Genomic DNA, 22945 nt, shown 5'->3' on the forward strand with positions numbered 1-22945 from the left:
GAAACATGTAAAAGTAATATTAGCACATGAATATTGTCTCTGAACACCCAGTGCTATTTCTGATGTAGGAATCACACAAACAAGCACTTGGTGGCCCACAGGAATCGGGATTGGATGATATGAGGAAAAGCCAAGATGCCAACAATGTTAGCCAAAGGGAGAATGACAGGTGGGTTTTTCTGAGATTTAGAAACATGCTCATTATGCCTCTCTTCAGTGTGCTGGATTAATTAGAATTCCTGAAATCTCCAGTCACAGAAGACATTTCCTCACTCAATCACGACAATCAATCAATCAATGGAATGTATTGAGAGCTTACCAGGTGCAGAGCACTGTACTAAGCCCTTGGGAGAGAATGATTCAATAGAGTTGGTATACAAAATCCCTGAAGGTTATTCCAGGATGTGTAAGAAAATAAATATAACCACCTTTCTCTGACAAACACACACACATACACACAAAAAAACCCTATGTGTAGCTATATTTATATATAGGGTGACTTGGGTGTGCCCCATAAATTTTCCCTATCTTCTATCCCTTATCAGTCAGCCATGCTTCCCTGGTGCTGTAGTATTCCTTGTAATTGTTCAGAGTTCAGTTTCCCTCAAAAATGGGTGTTCTTCTTGGAAGTTCCACTATGATATTTGTAATCCTCATATTTATATCCAACTTCAAGAAGCCATTTGGACTTTCTGTGGCATAAAGGGCAGGAATCCATTCCCCAGTACAGTTGTGAAGAACAGTGAAATTTTATGCAATGGTAAATGTGTTTTTTTAACGCTACATGACTTGTTTCTTCCTATTTTCCCCACTATAGTTTACAGTACCTGCCTTTACTGTCCCCTAAAATATACAACAGACACGTGACCAGAGTTCCCAAAAGCAGCAGATATTACTGAGATTGAGGCGATGTCTCTACTGTGGTTCAACTCTGCTATGGTGGAAGACAAATGAGCAGAAAGACAATGGATGAAAAACCAAAAAAAGTTTTTTTTTTCCCCTCTGGAGAGGAGGGATTGTCTATCTGAAAAAGTCCCCAAATTTTGGCTCTGACACGAATTCCTTACGTGACCTTGGGCAAGTCACAAAGATGCTCGGCCTCAGGTTCACCATTCCTGGGGAGTGAAGGAATAAATGCTGAAACATGTCAGGGATTTAGGTCAGAATCCAGTCTGAAGGTCAAAATTGCCACCTGAAGGATGTAATAAACCTCCTCTTCTCTGGGAGATTTTCAAAAGCAATTCAGCACTTTTTCAACTTACCTAACCTCTGAGAAAATTCATAGAATTTTTTTAGTTTGCCTACGAGTGGAACTACAGCACCCCAAGCCTTCTCTTGCAACTTGTCATCAGACGGATTCTGGATTGCCTTCAAAATTCAAAAACAGGAAAGATGTTAGATATGTTTTAAAAACGTAAACTTTACCAAAACATTTTCCTTAAATGCAAGAGTGGGTCGAAGACAAATATACCCAGAGAGGGAGTCCTGGTCTACACTGAATTTGTAAGCTCCTTGATGACGAGGATGATGCATATTAACAATATGGTATTTTCCCCAAGTGCCCAGTACAGTGTTCAATGTATAGTAATGATTGACTTGATATTAAAATAGATAATAAGTGGATCCAGGGTGGCTTATGGGTGGTGTTTCCCCCCTCTCCTCAAGGCTGACAAACACCATCTGAGAGTGGGGAAAACAAAAACCTTTATTAAAAAAGGGATTGTAGGGTGCTCTTCCCACAAGATGAATTAAGTGTCAAACTGAGTCAGTTAAGGAAAACTGAGGTCGAGAAAGTTCCTAGGAAACAGAATTGTAGATGTCACTCTAGCTCTAAGCCCTGACCCATAAAAAAACGTTACCAAGGAAGTGGTGACCTAGAAAGGCCTAATATTAGCTGGAGAAAGTTTCTTTATTGAATCATGTGATTTTGGATTATTGGGAATACTTAATTTCTAGCTCTACCAAAGGGGAAAAGGAAGGGAGTTAGATGGAAAGGAGTATTCAATTTATGGTAGGTTTTCAATCTCCATTTTTAGGTTTGATCCAATTCTGAGGGCACTCTCCAAGCAAATACTAAAAGTCAGGCTTCCAGATATCAGCTACTCGGCAAATCAAATGGGGCAATTTTTCCTGGGTTAAAATCCAATAGAAACCATATTGGTCGGAAGACAGCCTTAGAATCTGAAATTTGTATGTATTATTTTTCACTCCTCCTCTCCCCTCCTGCCCCATTCGATACCTTCTGTTCCTGCCTTTGCAAACTTCCTGTACGTTTCAAAAATGAAGACAAAAGGCAAAGGTGTTTCTTTTAAAATATGGGACTCCATTTCTTCCCATATTTTAAGAGAAACACCTTTGCCTTCTATCTTCTTCATTTTTGAAACGTTCAGGAAGTTTTCAAGGGCAGGAACAGAAGGGAGTCCTCACCTAGGAAAGCTTTCAGGAAATAAAGGAGCTCTGCAGCTAACCACAAGCCCAGGTCCAGTGGTAACATCAGGGAGGCAGTACGGAATGCTGACTTCATTTTTTCACTTCTGTACTGCCAAGTGACAGGGATAATAAATGTTTGGGCAGGTAAATTTCATGTCCTTATCTGCAAGGAATGAAATTGAATTGAATTGCCCTGTAAGAACATGTGCATTGATGATTCAATTCTATAATGATTTCAAAAGAATTTTCCTATATGGTCAACAAGCTTGTTGTTACCCCCAACAACTTCATTTTTTTAAATTATGAAACTCTAAAAATTGATGGGTGGGAGAAGAAATCTTTATTTCCTTGAAAGGAACAATTAAGCTGAATAATGGATAGTGGAATTGCAGAAGACTCAATTCTGGAAGAAAAAAAATAATCAACCCAATCCTCCCCTTCTGACTCACGGGAACTTGCTCTCCCAAGGGATATGGGCTTCTTCATTTCACCCCATCCCTCGCTCTCCTATCACACCAGGCCTACCCCTACACTTAAGCACTTAGTACAGGGCACTAGAACCAATGGTGACTCAATAAATGCCATTATTGCCAGTACTGATCGACACAGAAGAATCATCTTTGTGAGTCAGTAGCAACAAAGTTCGTCTTAAAACTATATGAATGGAGCGATATGGGCAACTTATTGGCTTTCATTTAACTTCCCCGTCTCCCTCCACCCACCCAGCATAACTATCATACAATGGCACCCAAGTCTCACTGGGGTGATGGTTGCATTTGGGAGCAAAGACGCTTAGCCTCCCTATAGGTAGGGTAGGGAGAGGAAGAGTGAAGTAGGGCACATTCTCCAAAGCTTCTTCTTTCCTGCTTAAATCCTTGGAGGATTCCCCTAAGAATCTAGAAATGTAAGCATCCCCCTCTGGAGACAAGAAACTGCTTCAATAATTACAAAAATCAGAGTGTATTTCTTTACAAATACCTTTTACCCCCCCAGGGAACTCAAAGGGATTTGCTAAATACCAACTGACTTATTGGCAGCAGGCATAGTCTCACTTAGCTACAGGAAAACCTGTGCACTTTCCTTCCGCTTGCCAAAAGTAATTTATAATTGCCTCTAAGACTAAAATGCCCTACTTGTTCACAAAACTGAATTCTTAATAAACGAAACTCAAAAGAAAAGTTGAATAGGAAGAAGAGTTCCAAATGCTGTGAATTTTACCATTTTCTGAAAAACATAAAGCACGATTTACCTCTCTTATTTCATGACCAGCTCCTCTGTATGACTGCAAGTCTTCCAAGATGCCTTCTGCATCTTTCAACACTACATCCACCTGATTATATATATCCTTTTCGGACTCTGTAGGCTGGGCATCTAAATAGCAGGAGAGCAGAACAGATTTTTCAGTTGCACGTTTTGTCAGTACATACGGAAATCACCCCGCTTATAAAACACTACACTTTTGCCCAGTTTCTGTCAAAAGTTATGCTTAACACACTTTTTAGGTCTACATTTCAGTAAAGATAGCAAATTCTGATTATTAATCATTTTTGAAACATTAGAATCCATTCAGAAATATCTTATCAGCAAGGGGAACTATAAGCAATTACTAAATTTACCTTTTGCTTGCCATACTAAGTTTTTAACTGACATAGGAACCTCAGTATCACCATCAAAAGGCATTTATAAAAGCAACTGGTCATGAATAACCCTTTGCTATGTGATTAAATAAAAGATGGAAACTATTCTATTTTTCCCTATTACATTCTTCCCATTATCGAGGATCTGCTATTTGAAAGATTAAGCAGTAATTTAATGAAAAAGCTACATGTCCACTGTAAACGTGTACCTTTTGAAGACTAATGGTGAAATAGCTTTTTTCCACAAAAGCCCTATTTCTGTTGATCACTTAAGTTATCGGACAACAGGTAGAGAAGGGATACTCATTGGGAGTTCCATTTAAATTTCACTATTTTGGCACAGACTGGAAGAAAGTTAGAAGAAAGGCAAGCTCAAAGCTAATGAGAAATCTTAAAAAAAACCCCAACGATCTGGCTGTGGATCAGTGTTGATTACCTATGCGTGCCCAAGTTCAGGACCATGTGACATACGACAAATTGCCTCTTTACTGAGCTGTTAAAAATCTATCATTCTAAGGGGGCCTACCAGAAAGTCACTTCCACCCGAGGAATTTTTTTATTGTTCAAAAGCAAATCTCTACACCTCTCTACTGAAGGTGAAGGAGGAAGAATGGTGATGAATGCAATGGGAAAAACTTATTAGGGATCAAGAGAGATGAGAGACAAAACTTAAGTTGGGTAAGATCACAGGGTAACACTTTTCTAACAAACTGGAGCTCCCAAAGTACATTTTTACAACTATGGCATTTGCCACAGAATAATGAAGGTGCACTATTTAATATTAAACTCAAATTCATTTCATTCTCTGAAGCGGCCACCTAGAAGGAGTCTCATTGAATATGATGAATAAAGAGTTTGAGTTTTTTTAGGATGCCCTCTATTTTTTTATATTGCATTTTATGGAGTAATAAAATCTAATCAATTTGGATCTCAGAATGGGGGAAAAAGGAGTTTTCCACAAGTCTATCTAACCTAACTGTATTCTTTGAACATAATGAATAGTATTGACAAATTCGTTTAATACAATAAAACCAACTAATTCGGAGTGGAATGTCTGAGCTGCGCAAGTAATCTGTTATATTACAATACACTGGAGGAGTGTCTTCCTGTGTTTGTGTCTGGGCAAGTGCTAAGTTTAAGTTTAGCTTCCTTGTTTCTGTACTGGTTTCTCTTTAAATATGACTTAGGGCAGTTGAAAATTCAAGAAGTGTTATGTCTCGCTCCCTATAAACTCTGCAGATCTCCTGTCATTAGCAGCTAAAGCGAGGCTTTGTTTATGAAATACAGAACAAATACTCTCTTTGGTCCTACTGCTTCCCAAGGAAGGCAGGTTCAGGCACTGAGGAAGTGGAGAGCTAAATGTAAAACCCCAAAGATCACAAATTCCAGATTTGTGGGGTTCAAATGAAAGTTTTAATGAGGTCTTACTGTATTTTGAGAAGGGGACTGTGGCTGCAGAGTAAGTCAAGTCAGTCACTGACCTAAAGTTTTTCTTTGGGCTTCCTCCGGAGGGAGGAAAAACCTCAAACAATAAAAATGGAACTAGTTTGTTTAAAACAAAGACACCCCAAAATCCACATTCTATTCTTCCAGGACCCAAATTACTTCCAAGCAATAAGGTATGGGGTTCAAGGAAGCACGTGAATTAACCCTTTCAGTTTACTAAAGGCAATGCAGTAATAGTCTGCCAATCTGACCTTTCTCGGTACCCAACCCCTCCCAGGAGAGTACAGGAATTCTTTCGGGTCATATAGCAGTAATAATATCCCTGGCATTTATTGAGCATTTGCTTTGTGCTACACCCTGTACGAAGCTCTGGACTGAATACAAAATTAGATTTGAGCACAGAATCTGTACTGAACCCTTTAATATATCCCATCTGTAATTTACATTAGTGTCTCTCTCTCTCCCTGTAGATCATAAAACAGGGAACATGCCTACTAATTCAATTATGTTTGCCTCCCTTACTAGAATGTAGGTTCCTTACAGGCAGGGAATGTATCACTTGTTTGACTTATACTTCCTGAGCATTTAGTACACTGCACTGTACCCAAAGGCACTCAATAAATGCTACTCTTGTATTCTCCCAAAAGCTTTGTTCAGTGCTCTGCACATAGTAGGTGACAACAAATACTATTAACTGTAAGCTCCTTGAGGCCTGGAACCATGTCTAATACGGTGCATTTTGTGGCTTCTCAACCTGACTTCTTATCAAGGTCTAAAACTTTCAAGAGAATTAGGCTAATTGATCAATTCTTCTTTATATCCAAAAGGTAACAGCTTGGATAAGAAATGCCCTGGGCTGGGAGCAAAGATGAAAAATATTCTAAGGAAAACTGAAACAGAAGGGGAACATTTTTCATTTTGTACACATGGCAGAAAAGAGGGATTTTGAAGGGGATGAGGACTAATAGGAGACAAGATTCAAAGAACTAATAGGTATGGAGATTGTCATTTGGGGTCCTTTTGGCCCTGACTAGAAACTCTCAAGTCTTGCCAGAGATCTGGAGTGTCCTAGGCTGATAGTCCAGTTCAAAAAAAAAAAAAAAGATGAGAAGAGCAGCACCTCTTCTCTTGTATCTCAGGCAAGACAAAAATCTCTACACCTCACTGCAAATCTGTCAACTTGATTTTTCTACCGACCCTGAGTGTTGGAGAAAGGATTTCTAGTTTGTGAATAAAATAAATTCTTATTTGCCAGGACAACAGGTCTTAGTGAGAGAAAAAAATACATATTTCACAAAAAGGTATTTGGGTATGTTTTTTAAACTTTCCTAGTAAATTCTGACCTTTTCTGGAATTGTAGAACAAACTATAAAGTGAAATGATCTATATAAGTGTATTTAATTTTAATAGGAACTGGTTGAAGCCAAACTACAGGAGAATTTGCTTTAAGTAACAATTTACCCTGTGTTAACATGATTAGGAAGGAGTTATTCACTAAGTTAATCATCATGGAGAAGTAATACTTTCATTCTACTGGGATTTATTTTCCCATGCTACATCCTGTTACATTTCTTTTTTCAGAACAGTTCTCCTAAAAACTACTTCCAAACCATTTCCACTTATTCTAGGTGTAGTTAGAAATAATGTGGATTCTTTTACATGTAAAATGCTATAGCATAATAAATAATGATTTTCTTCATGTATCAATCAGATTACAGGAATCTTCAATAGGAACATAAGAATTATGTCAGAATTTCCATTCTCAAGGAAGGCTTTTATGAATAGGCAACATTTAAAATAGTCTTATCTTCAATGCTTTTCTGAAATTTCAAATTATTCACAAACCATGCATGATTCTTTAGGATTTACTAGTCCTTAAAAGGGAAGTTGCCATCAATTTATGCCAACATTAACTGCAAGATGCCTTAAGTAGACCTTGCAAGGGTGGTGATTTTGAAAATTTCAGGGCATGCCAAGAAATATGTAAATAAGGATCTGATAGCTCCCTGTTTTAAAGAACAAAACCACACTGATTAAATAATTTTGATAGTCACAGGAAAGTCACAGTTGGAATTTTGAAAGCTGCTGAAGACTGCAGTAGAAATGGAGACAAAATGAGGAACGACAGCAGACAGACAAAGCAAGCACCGGATTTCGGACTGCAGTTCATGCATACAAATGAAAAGCTCTAGGACTGAAAATGCTATAAAAAGAAGTGCTGAAGCATTGGAAATAGTATTGGCATTTTGTATAATGCAATCAAGACTTGTCACCAGCTTCTCACAACAAATTATTAACCAACTGCTTAAAGGAAAACATTTAATCCACCCAACTAAGCAAGAGGCATTTAAACTACAGATTGATTTATATACTGTATATAAATTCTTCATGCTCATAGATCGATTGAAACTTTTTTGAGACACAGAAATTTTATTCAAATTTTGAGATTGTATATCTGTCTCTTCCTCTAGATGGTATGCTCCTTGTGGGGAGGGAACATTTCTATGAACTCTGTTATACTGTATTTTCCCAAGTGCTTCCTAAAGTTCTCTGCACAGAGTAAGTGCTTCACAAGTACGACTGACTATTGTGCAAAGCAAGAATTCTGATTTACATTAGTGGCCAACTTTTTTTTGCAGGGGGGAGAAAAAAACAAGCTGATTTTATTCAATTACCTCAAAAATCCTTTTCTAAGGAACACATTTACCTATAAATTCCAGATTTAAGCACAGTGCTTGGCACATAGTGTTTGATAGATTCAATGGAAAAATAAAGCTTAACCAATGAAATGGCTTGAAAACTACTGTTTTGCAGAGTGTTCAAATCTATCAAAGTAAATGTGTTTATTGTTTCTTTAATGCTTTTTCAAATGGTACTTAAGTGCTATATGCCAGAAAGTACACTTCTGAAACCACATTTATCAATTTTACATTTTCATTAAGTTCTATTCAAAAGTTTTAATAATAATAATGTTAATAATGTTGGTATTTGTTAAGCGCTTACTATGTGCAGAGCACTGTTCTAAGCGCTGGGGTAGACACAGGGGAATCAGGTTGTCCCACGTAGGGCTCACAGTCTTCATCCCTATTTTACAGATGAGGTAACTGAGGCACAGAGAAGTGAAGTGACTTGCCCAAGGTCACACAGCAGACAAGTGGCAGAGCTGGGATTCAAACTCATGACCTCTGACTCCAAAGCCCGTGCTCTTTTCACTGAGCCACGCTGCTTCTCTAGCAAAGTGAGTGTAACATCAGTGTTATTTTTTAAACATAAATTGCAACCAAAGAACCACATGGGTTAGAAGGGACCCATGAGGTCACCTGGTTAAGTTTCTGACTCCCAGCAGGACCATACCCTAACCAGCCAAGAGAGACAGCAGAAGCGCTTATTTAAAAAGATCTCCCAGAATGGAGTTCCTGGCTCCATCACTGGCTTGCTGTGTGACTGTGACCATAATACCTATCTTTTCTGTACCACAGTTCCCTCGTCTGTAAATGCTGCTCCCTTCCACTTAGCCCGTAAGCCCGGTGATGGAATGGACTGTCTGATCTGAGTGTATCTCTACTAATGCTTAATACAGTGCTTGCAAATAGTAAGCTCTTTACAAATTCCACTATTCTTATTAGAGGACCCCTTAGCCTCACTAAATAACTCATTCTAGGATACACCAAAACTTATTACACTGATATTCCTCCTTATTTTAAGCTAATAATGTCCCGCCCCAGAGTTACTCCCATTCTAATTTTACTGCAAATGTGACATAGATGTCACTTCCCTTTAATCACTTTAAATATAAGTGAAGGCATTTCTTATCCCTAACCTTCTCTTTTCTGCGCCATCTATACCAAATCCCTTTACATCTTCCTTACTGGCCTGATAATTTTTTTCATTCAATTGTTTTGCAGTTCACGATGAAATCCCATTCCTCTAAGCTTTTACTCTAAAATGAATTCTGAGAAATATTCAAGAAACAGACTGTAGCGATTTACATTTATTCAAGACAAAGATACAACAGGAGTGTACCTCATTAAGAACAGAATAGAAGGCCCTAAACTCAGAAATTTAAGATAAAAGGAGAGCAAGGCTCACTCTAGGAAAAAGTTAATTAGTTCAAGGATTCAGTGCTTTAATGGAAGCTGCAAAGACTCCTTCAGGACTCTTAAGAACTGCTTAAGAAATTTCCTTCTATAATGAATTAAATGAGACCTCTGGGGCCTGAAAGACTCAGTGTGCCTCTTGCCGGAAAGAATGTAGCCCACTGAACACCTACGAGAAGATCACTGGGTCAAAGGATGAAAGGTAGAGACATTAAACTGGGCAGGATAACATTCGATTGCTCTCTGAGGAAATAAGTTCTAACCTCTCTTCTGCACACTGGCTGTGGCTTTAGGCAAGTCCTCTGCATTTGCTTCTTGGATGGTGACTGGGCACACACTCCACTACTGATCTTCCTGGTAGGTAAGGCACAGAAAGTGGAAAAGAGATAAAGCCCTCTGAAAGCACAGAATGCTATGAGTAAAAGGTTAATTGAGGGCCCAATAGTATCAGTATTTTACTACTGCTAGCAACACATGCAAGAATTCTATGTGAATCACCTAATTAAACCTAAAGTCCATTTTATGTGCAAAATTTCAAATATTTGTGGGCACATTCCCCCTAAGAGTTGCTTTACCTCAAAAGTTCGGGTGATGCCTATTATCAAAAAAAGTTGCATTTGCATATATTAACTGAGACCTTTATAGTCAAAGAAGTAGCTTTGTTCATGCAGCCAAACCTGCCCCAGTATCTTTGGCCTGACAGTGAAAAAAGTCATTACTCTGCCTGGGAAATTTTGACTCTTCATAACTACCCACTTTCTAGGGAAAAGAGGACATATTTTTAAGACTGGCAAGAAAGTGCCAGGAGAGACTTGTCTGTTCTCCAATAACAGCCTAAGCTCATCGTTATGAAATATGAGGGACTGCTTTCTAGACAGACATAAAGAAATGCCAGTGCACAGAAAAAAGAAGGAAAAACTTATTTTGCTGAGCTACTTTCCAAAATAATCCTCCAGCTCCATCTCCAAAGAAACGAATCTAAATGTCGAATGGTGTAAAAACAAGACAGGTAGGGCTAGCTGCTGAGGTGCATTCCATTTCTACTCTTTAAGGATATACATAACAGAAAATGTACTTCAATTCCTAAGTGCTATGAATTAATGCTGGGATAAATTAATGCTCTGCATAGGGTATATTTTCTATTTTCTTAACTGATTCATACAGGAAAACGAAATACTGTCAACTTAGTCAAATGGTAGGAAAAAAGTACATTAGGAACCTGGATACATTTATCCACACAGATAAATGTAGAGACTGTACCCTCAGTCATTCTGTGGCAATTTTCAAAATCAATCTTTTCCCATTTGCATTTCAGAGAGAACCAAAAGGAATTTTTTTCTCCACCAAAAGATCATTAGACTAAGGTTTATATACTTTTCTCAAAACTATCTTAAGTTCATACCCTGCACTTGCCCACAAAGATAATGATAAGCTGGTAAAGAGATTAAATGTCAAGTCTTGAAAATGATCCTGCAAATACGAGGCACTGGAAATAGGAGACGAGCAAGATGTTAGGAGATAGGATGGCAGATAAACTTTGAAGAAAAAATAGCTATATTTTAGGCAGCTGATTAAGTAAATTAACTTGATGGAAAGTAAAGTCTTCAAGTCAGTGAATTCTCTTATCTCCAACTGAATGCCATTCAAATAAACACAAAACATGCATTTAAAACTGGTCAAGGAAAGGGTCAAGGATTAAAGAAACTTGACATAAGTGAAGGAATTCTGATCTCAATACAGTCAGGGAGAAAAACGAGACAATGAAGTTGACAAGATGCTAATTTCTGTCTTGCAGAACCTCTCAACCATAATACTGCACTCCTCTCGGAAGTATTTTGAAATTATTCTAAAATTCTTCCTTTCATTTTAGTGGTTTTATGACCTAAAATATAAAGCAAACTTTTAAATTAATAAAATATTTTAAATGTTCAAAGAGTTCAGGAAATGAATATTACTGATTGAAATAAATTGCAGTATCCTGTAATATCTAATGAGACTTTCATAATCTCTCAATCTTTTGGGTTAAATTTTGGTTGTCCGAATCAATATGAATGGATCTTTAATGAACAAAATTAAACTTGGATCCACAGCACTAGGAGGAATATATCCAAAATGTATTTCTCTTCACCCTTTCTGAACCATTTTTGAGTACAGCAACATCTAGATTAAGCATGAGTTTAACATCGTTTTTCTCAATTTGCTATGCAGAATCGGAAAGTTAAAGCAATAAAATGAAACACTTCTACATGCAAAGCAAGCAGTTACACTTACCTGCCATTCTGAAATCATGTAGTTAGACACCATGCAACACAGACGGAAGCAGAAGTTTGGCATATTATTTAAAGATTGGTGAACTTTTCCTTTTTTTTTTTTGAATCAAATTAGGAAATATATTACAATGACCGAAATGAACAATTTTTTACATTATTAAATTTTAAAATATAGAATTCTGGACCCAAATCAAACCATGTTGTTCACATCTATCTTTGAATATCGTGCCATAATTACTGAGCTGTGAATGGTCTTCAGAAATAGATTTGGTTAAAAAAAAGTTTGTGTTTCTGGACAGTGCACAAAAGGATCCAATCCTTCTTGTGGCTCCAGAAACTATTCATTTAAAATAAAAGTTTTTCCAAATGGAGTAATTATCTTGAGAAACATTTTGGGGAGGGGGGTTAGAGGGGGGAACGCGGGAGACTGAATTTCCTCTCCAAAATTGTTTCATACTCAAGAGTCTCCACTGGTAAAATAAGCTTCAAATGTCCAAATTATAAAAGGGGAATATTCTACATTGGGAAAAGGAAAGAAATAGGATACCCTATTACTCTAGGGTATTGTATTGCAGCAAAACAATATAGACTGATACTTTATCACCACAGGATCCATGAAATGAACATGCATAAGGCAGCTGGGCTTCATCCGACTATTCACAGTTCAGTTACGATACAATTATTAGAAAGATGGCAAGTGAAGAAATTCATGAAGTTCAAGGCAAATGCAGTCTACCGCAGGCAAAGGGAAATAAAAATATAAAATCATCTTCTCACTTTCAAAATCAAGGAAAAAATTTGGCCCCTGTTCAAGGTCTGTGCATGTCAAAACTTTAAGGAGATTCCCCATGTTAAGGTACCTGTCGAGACAAGAATGAGAGAAGAAAGAAGATGCCTTTATAAGAGAACGACCAAAATGGGAGCTGCAAGGTAGGAGTTAAACAGTTCAATCGAGCTTGAACTCAATCTTCAGGCAATCCAGCCTGGTTTACCCTGGTGTGGGGTAACCTTGGGCTCCTCAAGGTCATGCCGATGGGTCAGACCTGGAGGTAAAATGTGGTTTTCCTGTACAGGACAGCCCACCTGCCTCCCCGCCAACCCCACCCTCAACCCCAACAAAAATCTTCGCAATTTCTCTTGGTAGACGTATTAAGGGTCGGACTGTGAACAATTCTCTTGAGTTCCAAAAGTGCTCCTGCCCCCCAAGCCTTCACATCGATTTTTAGTTTAGTTTAGCTTCTGGTTGTGAGAGGGAAGATTTTAATTTCAAGCAAAATACAAGTTAATTTGTTCCTGAACAGATTCTTACAGCAACTGAATTACAGAACATAAAGACACTATGCCTTTTAATCTTCCTAAAGAACAATGGGAAAAAAAAATCTAGGGACTAGATGGAGGATCTCTGACCACCTATGTGACGTACGATTTTTGCAAACCATTTGTGGAAGTATCTTGGTCAAAACGTTTTCCTGGCAAGACCACACAAATAAATACAATCTGGCTGCTTATTCACTTGGATGCCTGCCCTTGTGGCAAATCGGAATTTTCATCAAGTCTATTTGCTTTGTGATCTAATGAGGAGGACACCATTGATTGCAAAAACCCAACGTGACCGTAGCAAATGAAAAACCACGGAACTGAAAGATGAAGATGTTCGGAGTCCGCTGGAAAAAGAAAAATGCACCCTGCACCTGAAACATTTTCCACAAAACTGGCTTGCCTTCACGACCGTGGTGGGATAATAAGCAATCTTTCACCATTACCACTGTAAATGCACCAGCGGTGAAGGGCTGAAGAGAAAGACTTACTTTCGAAATCCAAGAAAAAATGTGCTGCATTGTGGTCTATGTCCCTGGTTAGCACCTTAATGAGATTACCCATGCCAGCCAACCTAAAAATAAAAATGGCAACATCATTTAGTTCTGAGAAGAGGGGGTTTAAATCGAGGCCTGGGATTCCATGATGGCTGGCTCCTTTGAGGTTCCCAACAGGTGCGGCTTCGTCGACTCTTGGCTTTGAAACGGTAGTGAACACCAACATGCAAACATTTGATTCAGCTGTTGGCCCTCCCACTTTCCCACATATCAAAACCCAAATTAGAAAAGAATTAACAATGCAAACAATCACAAGTGGAACCATTACTTCAATGGGAAATGGAAAGGGATGCTCCAACCCCCCCCTTAGCTCCCTATTAAGGATGGAATTTTTTTTAAGTGCTTACCATGTGCCTGGCACTGCACTAAACACTGAGTTTGAAACCAGAAAATCAGATCAGAACTAGTCCCTGACCCTCATGCGGCTCGCTCTATTCATGGAGTTATTTTGTATTTTTTCAACCCTTAACACTGAAACACATGGGGGGTGGTTGCATGCCAAAATACCATATTACATTGAAAGCAAAAGAAACCTCCCGCGTAACACCACCAAATGAAAACATCCCACAAGCTCACGTTTCACACACATGCCTTAAATTGACTTTCATGGCTGAGAAGGAGTATCGGAATCCTTAGATCCAGCTGGAGCACATGCTGTACATGGACACAATACTGCAATCCTTGCCTTTTCTGGGTAACTTTTTAATTATTTGATTGCGAAATGATTCGAGTGTCATTGGATTTGTGAATTTTGGTGTTAAAAAGGAATAGCATTCAAGTGTGAAATGGCATCAGAGATCAGTTTCTGTAAGGGATGACTTCAGCAATAAAATACTTCATATGGTTTATGTCTGTGAGGATAGTTTAAATATGCTTCATTTAACAAAGTTTCTATAAGGCAGAGAGGAAGTGATGATCAACACATAAATGCATGCACACATTTTCATCATTATTACAAGTGCTTTTTGACACTCCTGCCACAGATAGAAAGGTGAAATTGTAGTTCATGTGAAATATTAGTGTAAGAAATGCATCACAAGTTATGGATTTGGGAAGGGGGCAGGGAAATCATATTTTTTTCTTTCTTTGAATACATTGCAGATATACAGTTGACTAACTGTAAACCCCTTAAGGGCAGGGCTCATGGCTACCAACTCTACTGCACTGGACTCTTCCAATAGCTCAGGACAGTAAGGGCTCAATAAATACCACTGAATGATCGACTGATCTTACGACTGTAGGTCGGCGTTTAAGAATCCAGCAAAATAAGAGTACGGTAACTGCCCAAAGAAGGAGAATAATCGCTGCCTTATTCTATTGGCACGATTCTCGTTTTTTTGGCAAAACTGATCATTAAGAGAAGATGCCAACAACTTTCAACCTCAAAAAAAAAAAGTTCACTAAATTGATGACCTTTAGATAATAGTTCCTCCGCGCTTTAAGACACACACAAACACATCCACTCCCCCCACCCACTCACTAGGGAGATTAGCCCACAGGCACAGAGACACATATGTAAACAGCAATTGCCCCCAAGAATTCGGACCTGGCTTCTAATCCCAGGTCCTCCACGTGTCTCCTGTGTGTGACCTTGGGTAAGTCATTCAACTTCTCTGTGCCTCAGTTACTTCATCTGTAAAATGGGGATCAAGACTGGGATCGCTATGTGGGATACGGACTGTGCCCAACCTGATAACCTTGTATCTACCCCAGTACTTAGAACAATGCTTGATATACAGTAATCTTTTTTACTTCTCATAAAAAAGAGAGAACTGGGGAAGACACTGTGTTCACAGTGTGGAAACCATCATCAAACATCATCGGCAACATCATCTTCAAATGCATCAGACAGGTATATATGCTTTCTGAAGACTACTGTTTTTTATATATTTGCCACTCCTGGTTTACTGCGTGCCTGCTTTATTGTCTTTCCATTTAGAAAGTTCCCTACCTTCATTTGTAGGTTTTCTTCTCACATTCCAAAATAAAATAATAATTTTTTTTCACTGAATTCCAAACCAAAGCACATGGAAATGGCCAGGTTTTTAGATCATCTTATTTTCAGCTCTACCTTTATGCCTCAGAGAGAATGAAACAAAGACCGAAGACCACTCCCCAGCCCTGAATGCTACATACCAAGTTAGAATGTCTGCCACTGCTGCCTGCCAGCATTTCACAGCTATATCACGCTCCTGAAGCTGCGTTCCCAACTACTTATAGCACTTCCTCTACTCTCCTGCTTGCCTTCACTCCTCGACACCTCACTAGAGAACTACTGCCTAGATCTTTGGCCAGCGTTCTTTAACTCATAAAGGTCCATGCTATAAATCAGACAATTCCACAGCTCTCTAACTTTGTGGAGACAGACAGCTGCAGAGGCCTGTGTTTGGGATGTTGCTTTCTCTGCAACAAATAACTCTGACCCCTTAATAGCATGTACAGAGCCCAGATTCCTACTCTTTTGTATGTGGTTTCATTTAATGTGAATACACAATATCAAATTCTAGAATATGCAAGTCAAACATTTTCTATTTACCTATTCACCTAGACCTTCCATCTTGCTACTTTTGTACTCTGCCAAGCTCTGATTACAGTGCCTAGCTATCAATAGTTACTGATTGATTGGTTTTAGTGAGGAGGGTGGCCTAAGGGAAAAAGCACAGGTCTGAGAGTCAAAGGGCCTGGGTTCTAATCCCAGCTCTGCCCCTTGCCTGCTACGTGACCTTGAGCAAGTCACTTAACTTCTCTGTGTCTCAGTTTCCTCACCTGTAAAATGGGGATTAAATCCTACTCCCTCCTATTTAGACTGTGAGCCGTATGTGGGAAAGGGACTTAGTCTAACCTGATTCCCCAGAGTTTAATACAGATGCTTGGCACATAGAAAGCGCTTAACAAGCACCAGAGTTAGTTGACAGTAGCACAATGGTGTTAGAAGTGATGTGAAAATTTATTTTCATGATTGGAGTAGCCTCATCGCAACTGACATAGCTGCAATATTTCAAAAGTTTGTGGCTTTGCACAGGAAAATCCCAGAAATTCTCTTAGACCATACATAGTCCAACACCATTCATCCTATAATGCAGCTACACAAGGTAACCAGCTCAAATCCAGATAATGAAGGCCTCTGGATTGTTTTTCATGCTATTTGTTAAGCACTTAAATGCTGGAGTAAACACAAAACAGAGACAGGACACTATCCCCGTCCCACAGTCATACCCTTCAATAGGACATCTCCTGCTGTACGGCTATTCTTGACCGTAATCCACAGCAGAGAGCTGAACACCCTTTGACAGATGGCTTCTATGTGTCTGGCTAAGTTCTATCTGTTGTAGTGCAAGTACAATCCCATTAATGACTTCAGACATCCAGATACATACCACTTTTCAGGTAAGTCATGCCGCATGCATAAACCTCCTTTCAAGTCAAATGCTTAAAAAACAAGTTCTGAATGTAAATTCAAATGGATATATAGTCATTCCCCAAATTAGAGAATTTTGTAAAGGTTTATAAAGAAGAAAATTTTCAAAATAAATGTATAATGTAATATGTATAAAGTGAAATCGTTCACTTACTAAGTCCAAGGCACTGTACTGAGGACTGGGGTAGATTCAGGCTAATTAGGTTGGACACAGTCCCTGTCCCACATGAAGATTTGAATGTAGAAATGATAAAATGTAAGCGGACCTGACTCCGGTTAAAATAATTACTTGCGAGGTAAGAAGAGGACTCTTACCATCTGAGGGTCATAGATTGAAGATGTGGTCAATGAGGAACAACTTGTATTTTTGCCTTCCAGTCATATTAGTCCAAGAGAGGGAATCAGGACTGTGAATTCTGGATTTTTATTGGTTTTTTTCTGTTTTGTTTTGAACTCAGCTTGGCATCTTGGGTTTATCAATCAGCTGACGAAGTAATGGTATTTACTGAGCACTTACTCTATGAAGAGCACTGCACTAAGCACTTGGGAAAGTACAATACAATAGAATTGGTAGTCATATTCCCTGCCCACAACATGCTTACCACTCAAGGATTGGATTCCACATCCTTCTGAAATAGAGACAGACACAATTCCCTCTTGGGACACACTAACTCCTTTCAGTGGAAGAGGAGGGAGTTGGGTAGAGGATGGAGAGGGAACATTTCTAGAAAACCCTCTTCTTCCAAGATTTGCCTTTCCAAGGTAATGACTTATTAAACCATAGTTTGGCACCTTACTTTACTTCACGGAAAGGAAAGCATAAATTATGCTGCTTTTAGGAGTCCAAAGAAATGTGCTTTCTATAATACTGAAATCACCGGTAAATTTAGCTTCCACCACACAGTGTTCATGCCCAGCATAAGGCAAGCTACTCTGATACTGAGAGAGACTACCAGCTTGCCAAGTTTTCCTCTGTACAGTGGTATTCTATTTATCTTGTGATGTTTTGTTCTTTTAACCTTTACAACAAAATGTTTCTCCATGTGCCCCCAAATTATTTAATTCTGCTGAAACACTTATAAAGCATGATTTGTTCCAGCTTTAGTTAGATGTTGATTATGATTTGAACTAATTTGCCTGATCGTCTCACACGCTTGAGGCAGGATTTGTGCTACTCTCTGAAAGTTACTTGCCATCACGAATTTCAAGAATGCTAATGAACAAATGCTTGAAAACAGCATGCAGCTACTAAAAATAGCTGCAATTTGTTTAAGCTACCCTCACGGCTTTAATAGTAGCCCCTGCACATTACTTAAGACCATATAATTACCTGCCACGCCCAGCTCATAACAAATGTTGTCGCTGACCTCTTCTTCCCCAACATATGTGAGGAGGGGGTAGAAAGGCTCTCCCGGCACATTTGGAGAGCTTCTCTTCCCCCTTGCCTAGCACCCTCTGGGTCTGAGCTTTCCCACCCATTCCCCTGGCCCAGCATGCCGAGGAACTTCCCCTCTCGCACACACTCCATAATAATGATGACATTTATTTGGAACCACGGTATTCATTAGAGGTTTATTATGTGCCAAGATCAGCGGTAGATACAAACTTATCAGATTGGACACAGTCCTTTCTTCCTACAGGGCTCATAAACTAAGAGGTGGAGAGTGGCAGCTATTATGGGTCACTGGGATGCAGATAAAAAAACAGAAGACAAGAGAGGATAGGGGGTCGGTGGCGGGACTGGGACTCAACCCCAGGTCTCCTGGCTCCTAGACCAGTGCTCTTTCCAGTAGGGCATCACTGGTTGTCTTCCCTTCCATTTATTCCAACACCGGGCAATACTACCTTACCGCTGAACCGCCCTTCCCAGCACTCTTCCACTTCCTTCTACTTCCTCCTTCTCCCAGGGCCCTCCCACTGTCCATCTGAGGCTTAATTTGGGACCCAAGAATGCCAGGGCTACAATTCCCAACAACCACAAACTATCAGAGAAGCAGCGTGGCTCAGTGGAAAGAGCACAGGCTTGGGAGTCAGAGGTCATGGGTTCGAATCCCAGCTCTGCCACTTGTCAGCTGTGTGACTGTGGGCGAGTCACAACTTCTCTGTGCCTGTTACCTCATCTGTAAAATAGGGATTAAGACTGTGAGCCTCACGTGGGACAACCTGATGACCCTGTATCTACCCCAACACTTAGAACAGTGCTCTGCACATAGTAAGCACTTAACAAATACCAACATTATTACTATTATTATTATCACCCTGGGAAGGTCATTGGGGCCGCCTCTGATTTAGATAGTGCCATGTGGGAGGTCCTGGTCAGGACTTTTCATGGCTTCGATTATCCGTATTAGCGCTCCCCTCATTGAAAATGCACTATTTCAGACCTTGGCTGACCTTTGCACTCCAAGTTGACCCTACTGCTGACTATCCCTATGAGTTTGAGCTGTGGATGAGGACATGGGTGATATCAGTAATGCCTTCTGAACTGCACATGCAAGAAGACTAGCTATTAGTGTAGGTCTAAAGTCCAAGTGTGCCAAGCCTGCCAATACTTGAAGGAAAGGCCTTTTCGTAGCCGGTGAGGCAAAAAGGAAATGCCACAAAGTTACGCCATGTCTGATGGCTATAGGTCAAGGGAACTAGACCACTGCTCCTTACCGGCATTTTACACTGATACTGAACAGCCTGCAGTTGTGCTTCGCTGCTTAAGAATAGCCCTGTTTGTGGTTGCCCCGCCTCTGCAGCTGCTAAGGGCATCCATTTTCCATCAGGCACACCCAGCGGTGTTGGGTTGCAGCAAGCATCAGTCATATGCGGGTGGATTGGTCGTGTTCTGGTACCTTTTTAGTTCTGCCACTAAATGTGAAGTACGGTTTCTAAGTGACGCTAATAAAACTGCTCAGGATATCCACTGCAATGCACGATGCAGATTCGAGATGCATGATCACAAGGAAAGTTGGAAGATACCCTGGTACTGCAGAGCTTGGCTCAGTCTGAAGACCGATGGTACACATCTTAAGTCTCCTAAAGGATATGTTCAGCGTGGCTCAGTGGAAAGAGCACGGGCTTTGGAGTCAGGGCTCATGAGTTCGAATCCCAGCTCTGCCACTTGTCGGCTGTGTGACTGTGGGCGAGTCACTTAACTTCTCTGTGCCTCAGTTCCCTCATCTGTAAAATGGGGATTAAGACTGTGAGCCCCACGTGGGACAACCTGATTCCCCTATGTCTACCCCAGCGCTTAGAACAGTGCTCGGCACATAGTAAGCGCTTAACAAATACCAACATTATTATTATACGTTCGCCTCTTCTTCGCCTAGCGTCATGTTGTAGAATAGTACACTGTGCTGGTCCCTGACGGTAATACTTTTCAGGGGAAGGTTTCCTTGGAGCAGGCCCGACCTTGAACGTCTTCACACTTATTGCCAAACTACATTCAAATCCTCCAGGATTTTTAAACAATTCTCCTACTCGGCTGAGTTTTAGGATTCCCAAAGGACCAGACACACACAGATTGGGAAGCCCTCAAGGGACAAGGTCCTTGTCTAATTCCTTCCTGGACACTTTCTCGGTGCTTACTTAGGCACACAGTAAGTCTTCAACAAATATTATTACTGCTACTATTATAAAGGGCAACCACCAACTTCCAGACTCCATTTAATATTTTCCAGCATAGCTGCATAAAACAGATTAAATAAAGCTGGTCAGTTACAAAGTATTGTGTGGCTCTGTTAGAGATGTGGCTCTGCTGGTGATGAATCCTAGGGATCAAATAGGATGCTTATGGTTCTGACATGGACTGTCTCTGATGCTACCTTTTGATATCTGCATATTAATATGCTCAAAATCTACCAGAATATAGGCCAGCTAAAGGTTTCTTATGGATGTGTATGACAGCTGGATTCAGTATCTTGATGTTTTCCATGAATCCGCTGAGCCGAAAACCCAGAGCTCCCCTTTCATTTTGTAATCTAAAGTCACACTGTGATTCACAGCACAGAGATGACTGTGTTCACGAAGTCTGGCCAAAAGGGCTTGGTCTGGGAGCTCAACAGCAATGTAGAGTTTTTAAAGAGCAAGCTTATTATTATTACTACTAATAATAACAGTAATAGTGTTTATTAAGTGCTTACTCTGTGCTAAGCACTGTGCTATGTACTGGGGTAGATACAATACCATCAGTTAAGTTTCAGGGTTTGTTCAAGATTGAGATAACAGAATACATAAAGCATACTTGTTTCCCCAATATATGCTTTTAAGATAAGAAGTTACGTGGGTCTTTAGTAAATCCGCTACGATGAGAATTATAAAGCTGCCGGGATCATTCTTATATTTGGCAAACATCTAAACATGAACTCTTAATGGTGCTAGGCAATTTTAGGGTGTAAATTACTGAAAACAAACATATTAATATTTCTCTAGTCCATGAGATTTCAGAAACAATGAAGAAAATTCCAGAAGAAGCTTAAGAGAAATGCATTATTTAATAGCTACTTTAATGGGTTATCAATGGTTTTCATGGAAAATAACGGCTATCAAAAATTTACATGGTTATTAGCATTTTTATTCTAGCAGCAATGGCTACTGAGGACAACATAGAGAAACACTGGAAAACAAAATATGATGAGAGGAAAATACATTCTGCAAGAATTTCTTCAAGTCAAAAAAAAAAAAAGACGACAATATTCAGTACATTATTTTATTTGCAAATGCAGGTGCTTGGGGATTAAACAGAACAAGAGATAAATCTGCGTTGTTCTGGGTACCTAAAAATCGGCCTAGAGACTTTACAAGTGATTTAGATGGGTGAGTGACAGGGCCCACTGAGGTCAGAATGGAAACCTTCAACTCCAAAAGGAAAATCCGGGCTGAATTGTCTGGGTCCTGGGCGGAAACATTTAAACTGTACAGCTGCTCAAACACCTACCAGATAAGGGTCTTTAAAGCTGATATGCCCCACTGCCAGGTCTAGGCAGTTCAGACCATAATGTGGGAAGGTAACTTAGAGCAGCCACATCTGCAGGTGCGAAGTGGAAAGGGAGACAGGGAGGGAAGCGAGGTAAAAGAAAAAAAAAAGATGGGTTCAAAAAAGCATATGTAGGAAGGGAAAGTTCCAATCTTTTTTCAGCACCATTAAATTTTCCAATGTTGTTCTTACCACGGCTCTAAAGCAGTATTGAAAAATTAATTCTTCGTTGGTAAATGCTGGACTGGAAACTTTTACCAAAATAAAGCCCTTTCTAAATGAGGTATAGTTCTGTCTTAATGACACACCTTTCCAAGTGTAAATATTACATTTCCCAGCAGACAACAAAAGTTACCATCGGAATCAGTGATAGTTAAGGTGTTAAGGCATATTTAGCTGTCAGGAAAAATGGTTCTTTTTCCCCCCAAAACCAATAAGGGAGGAACTAAAAATAAAGCTTGTAATTAACACAGCTTCATGGTTTACAAACTCCAGAATGGAATAAAACGATTTTACACAAAATTTTTATTAGGCATTACATTTATATACCCATAAAAATGTGCTTACCTACAGCCAGTGCTACTGTTTCTCTTCGTGCCCCTCTATCTGCAAAACAAAAGTACAGCTCTCAAACATTGTTTCACAGAACGTGCATTTTCCTATTGACACACCTTTATACACATTTTCAAAAAACATAGCTCTTCCTGGTTTCACCACCTATAATACAACCTGAGAAGGAAATGTATTACTGTGGTGTAAAATATCTGTCCTGCAAGTCAACAAATCCTATTTGCTAAAAACAACCCCTTG

The 22945-nt window shown here is 39.6% G+C and overlaps 1 protein-coding gene across 5 annotated transcripts in view; it reads right to left on the reverse strand.

Moving 5' to 3' along the window:
• CYRIB (CYFIP related Rac1 interactor B) overlaps positions 1 to 22945 on the reverse strand; it is a 94339-nt gene that overhangs the window by 11359 nt on the left and 60035 nt on the right. For 2 of the 5 annotated variants that reach the window (XM_029063230.2, XM_029063229.2), the window contains exons 2-5: positions 22703 to 22741; positions 12658 to 12740; positions 3680 to 3801; positions 1263 to 1368 (exon numbers count right to left, since the gene is read on the reverse strand). In XM_029063230.2, coding sequence (XP_028919063.1) covers positions 1263 to 1368; positions 3680 to 3801; positions 12658 to 12730 — 301 coding nt within the window. In that variant the 5' untranslated portion in view covers positions 12731 to 12740; positions 22703 to 22741. Of the gene's footprint in view, positions 1 to 1262; positions 1369 to 3679; positions 3802 to 12657; positions 12741 to 13688; positions 13772 to 22702; positions 22742 to 22945 lie in introns of those variants that run through there. The other 3 variants (XM_039911679.1, XM_029063232.2, XM_003428354.4) reach the window with 2 other exon arrangements.

The sequence above is a fragment of the Ornithorhynchus anatinus genome, chromosome 4 (assembly GCF_004115215.2).
Source record: "Ornithorhynchus anatinus isolate Pmale09 chromosome 4, mOrnAna1.pri.v4, whole genome shotgun sequence".
Taxonomy (NCBI): Eukaryota; Metazoa; Chordata; class Mammalia; order Monotremata; family Ornithorhynchidae; genus Ornithorhynchus; species Ornithorhynchus anatinus.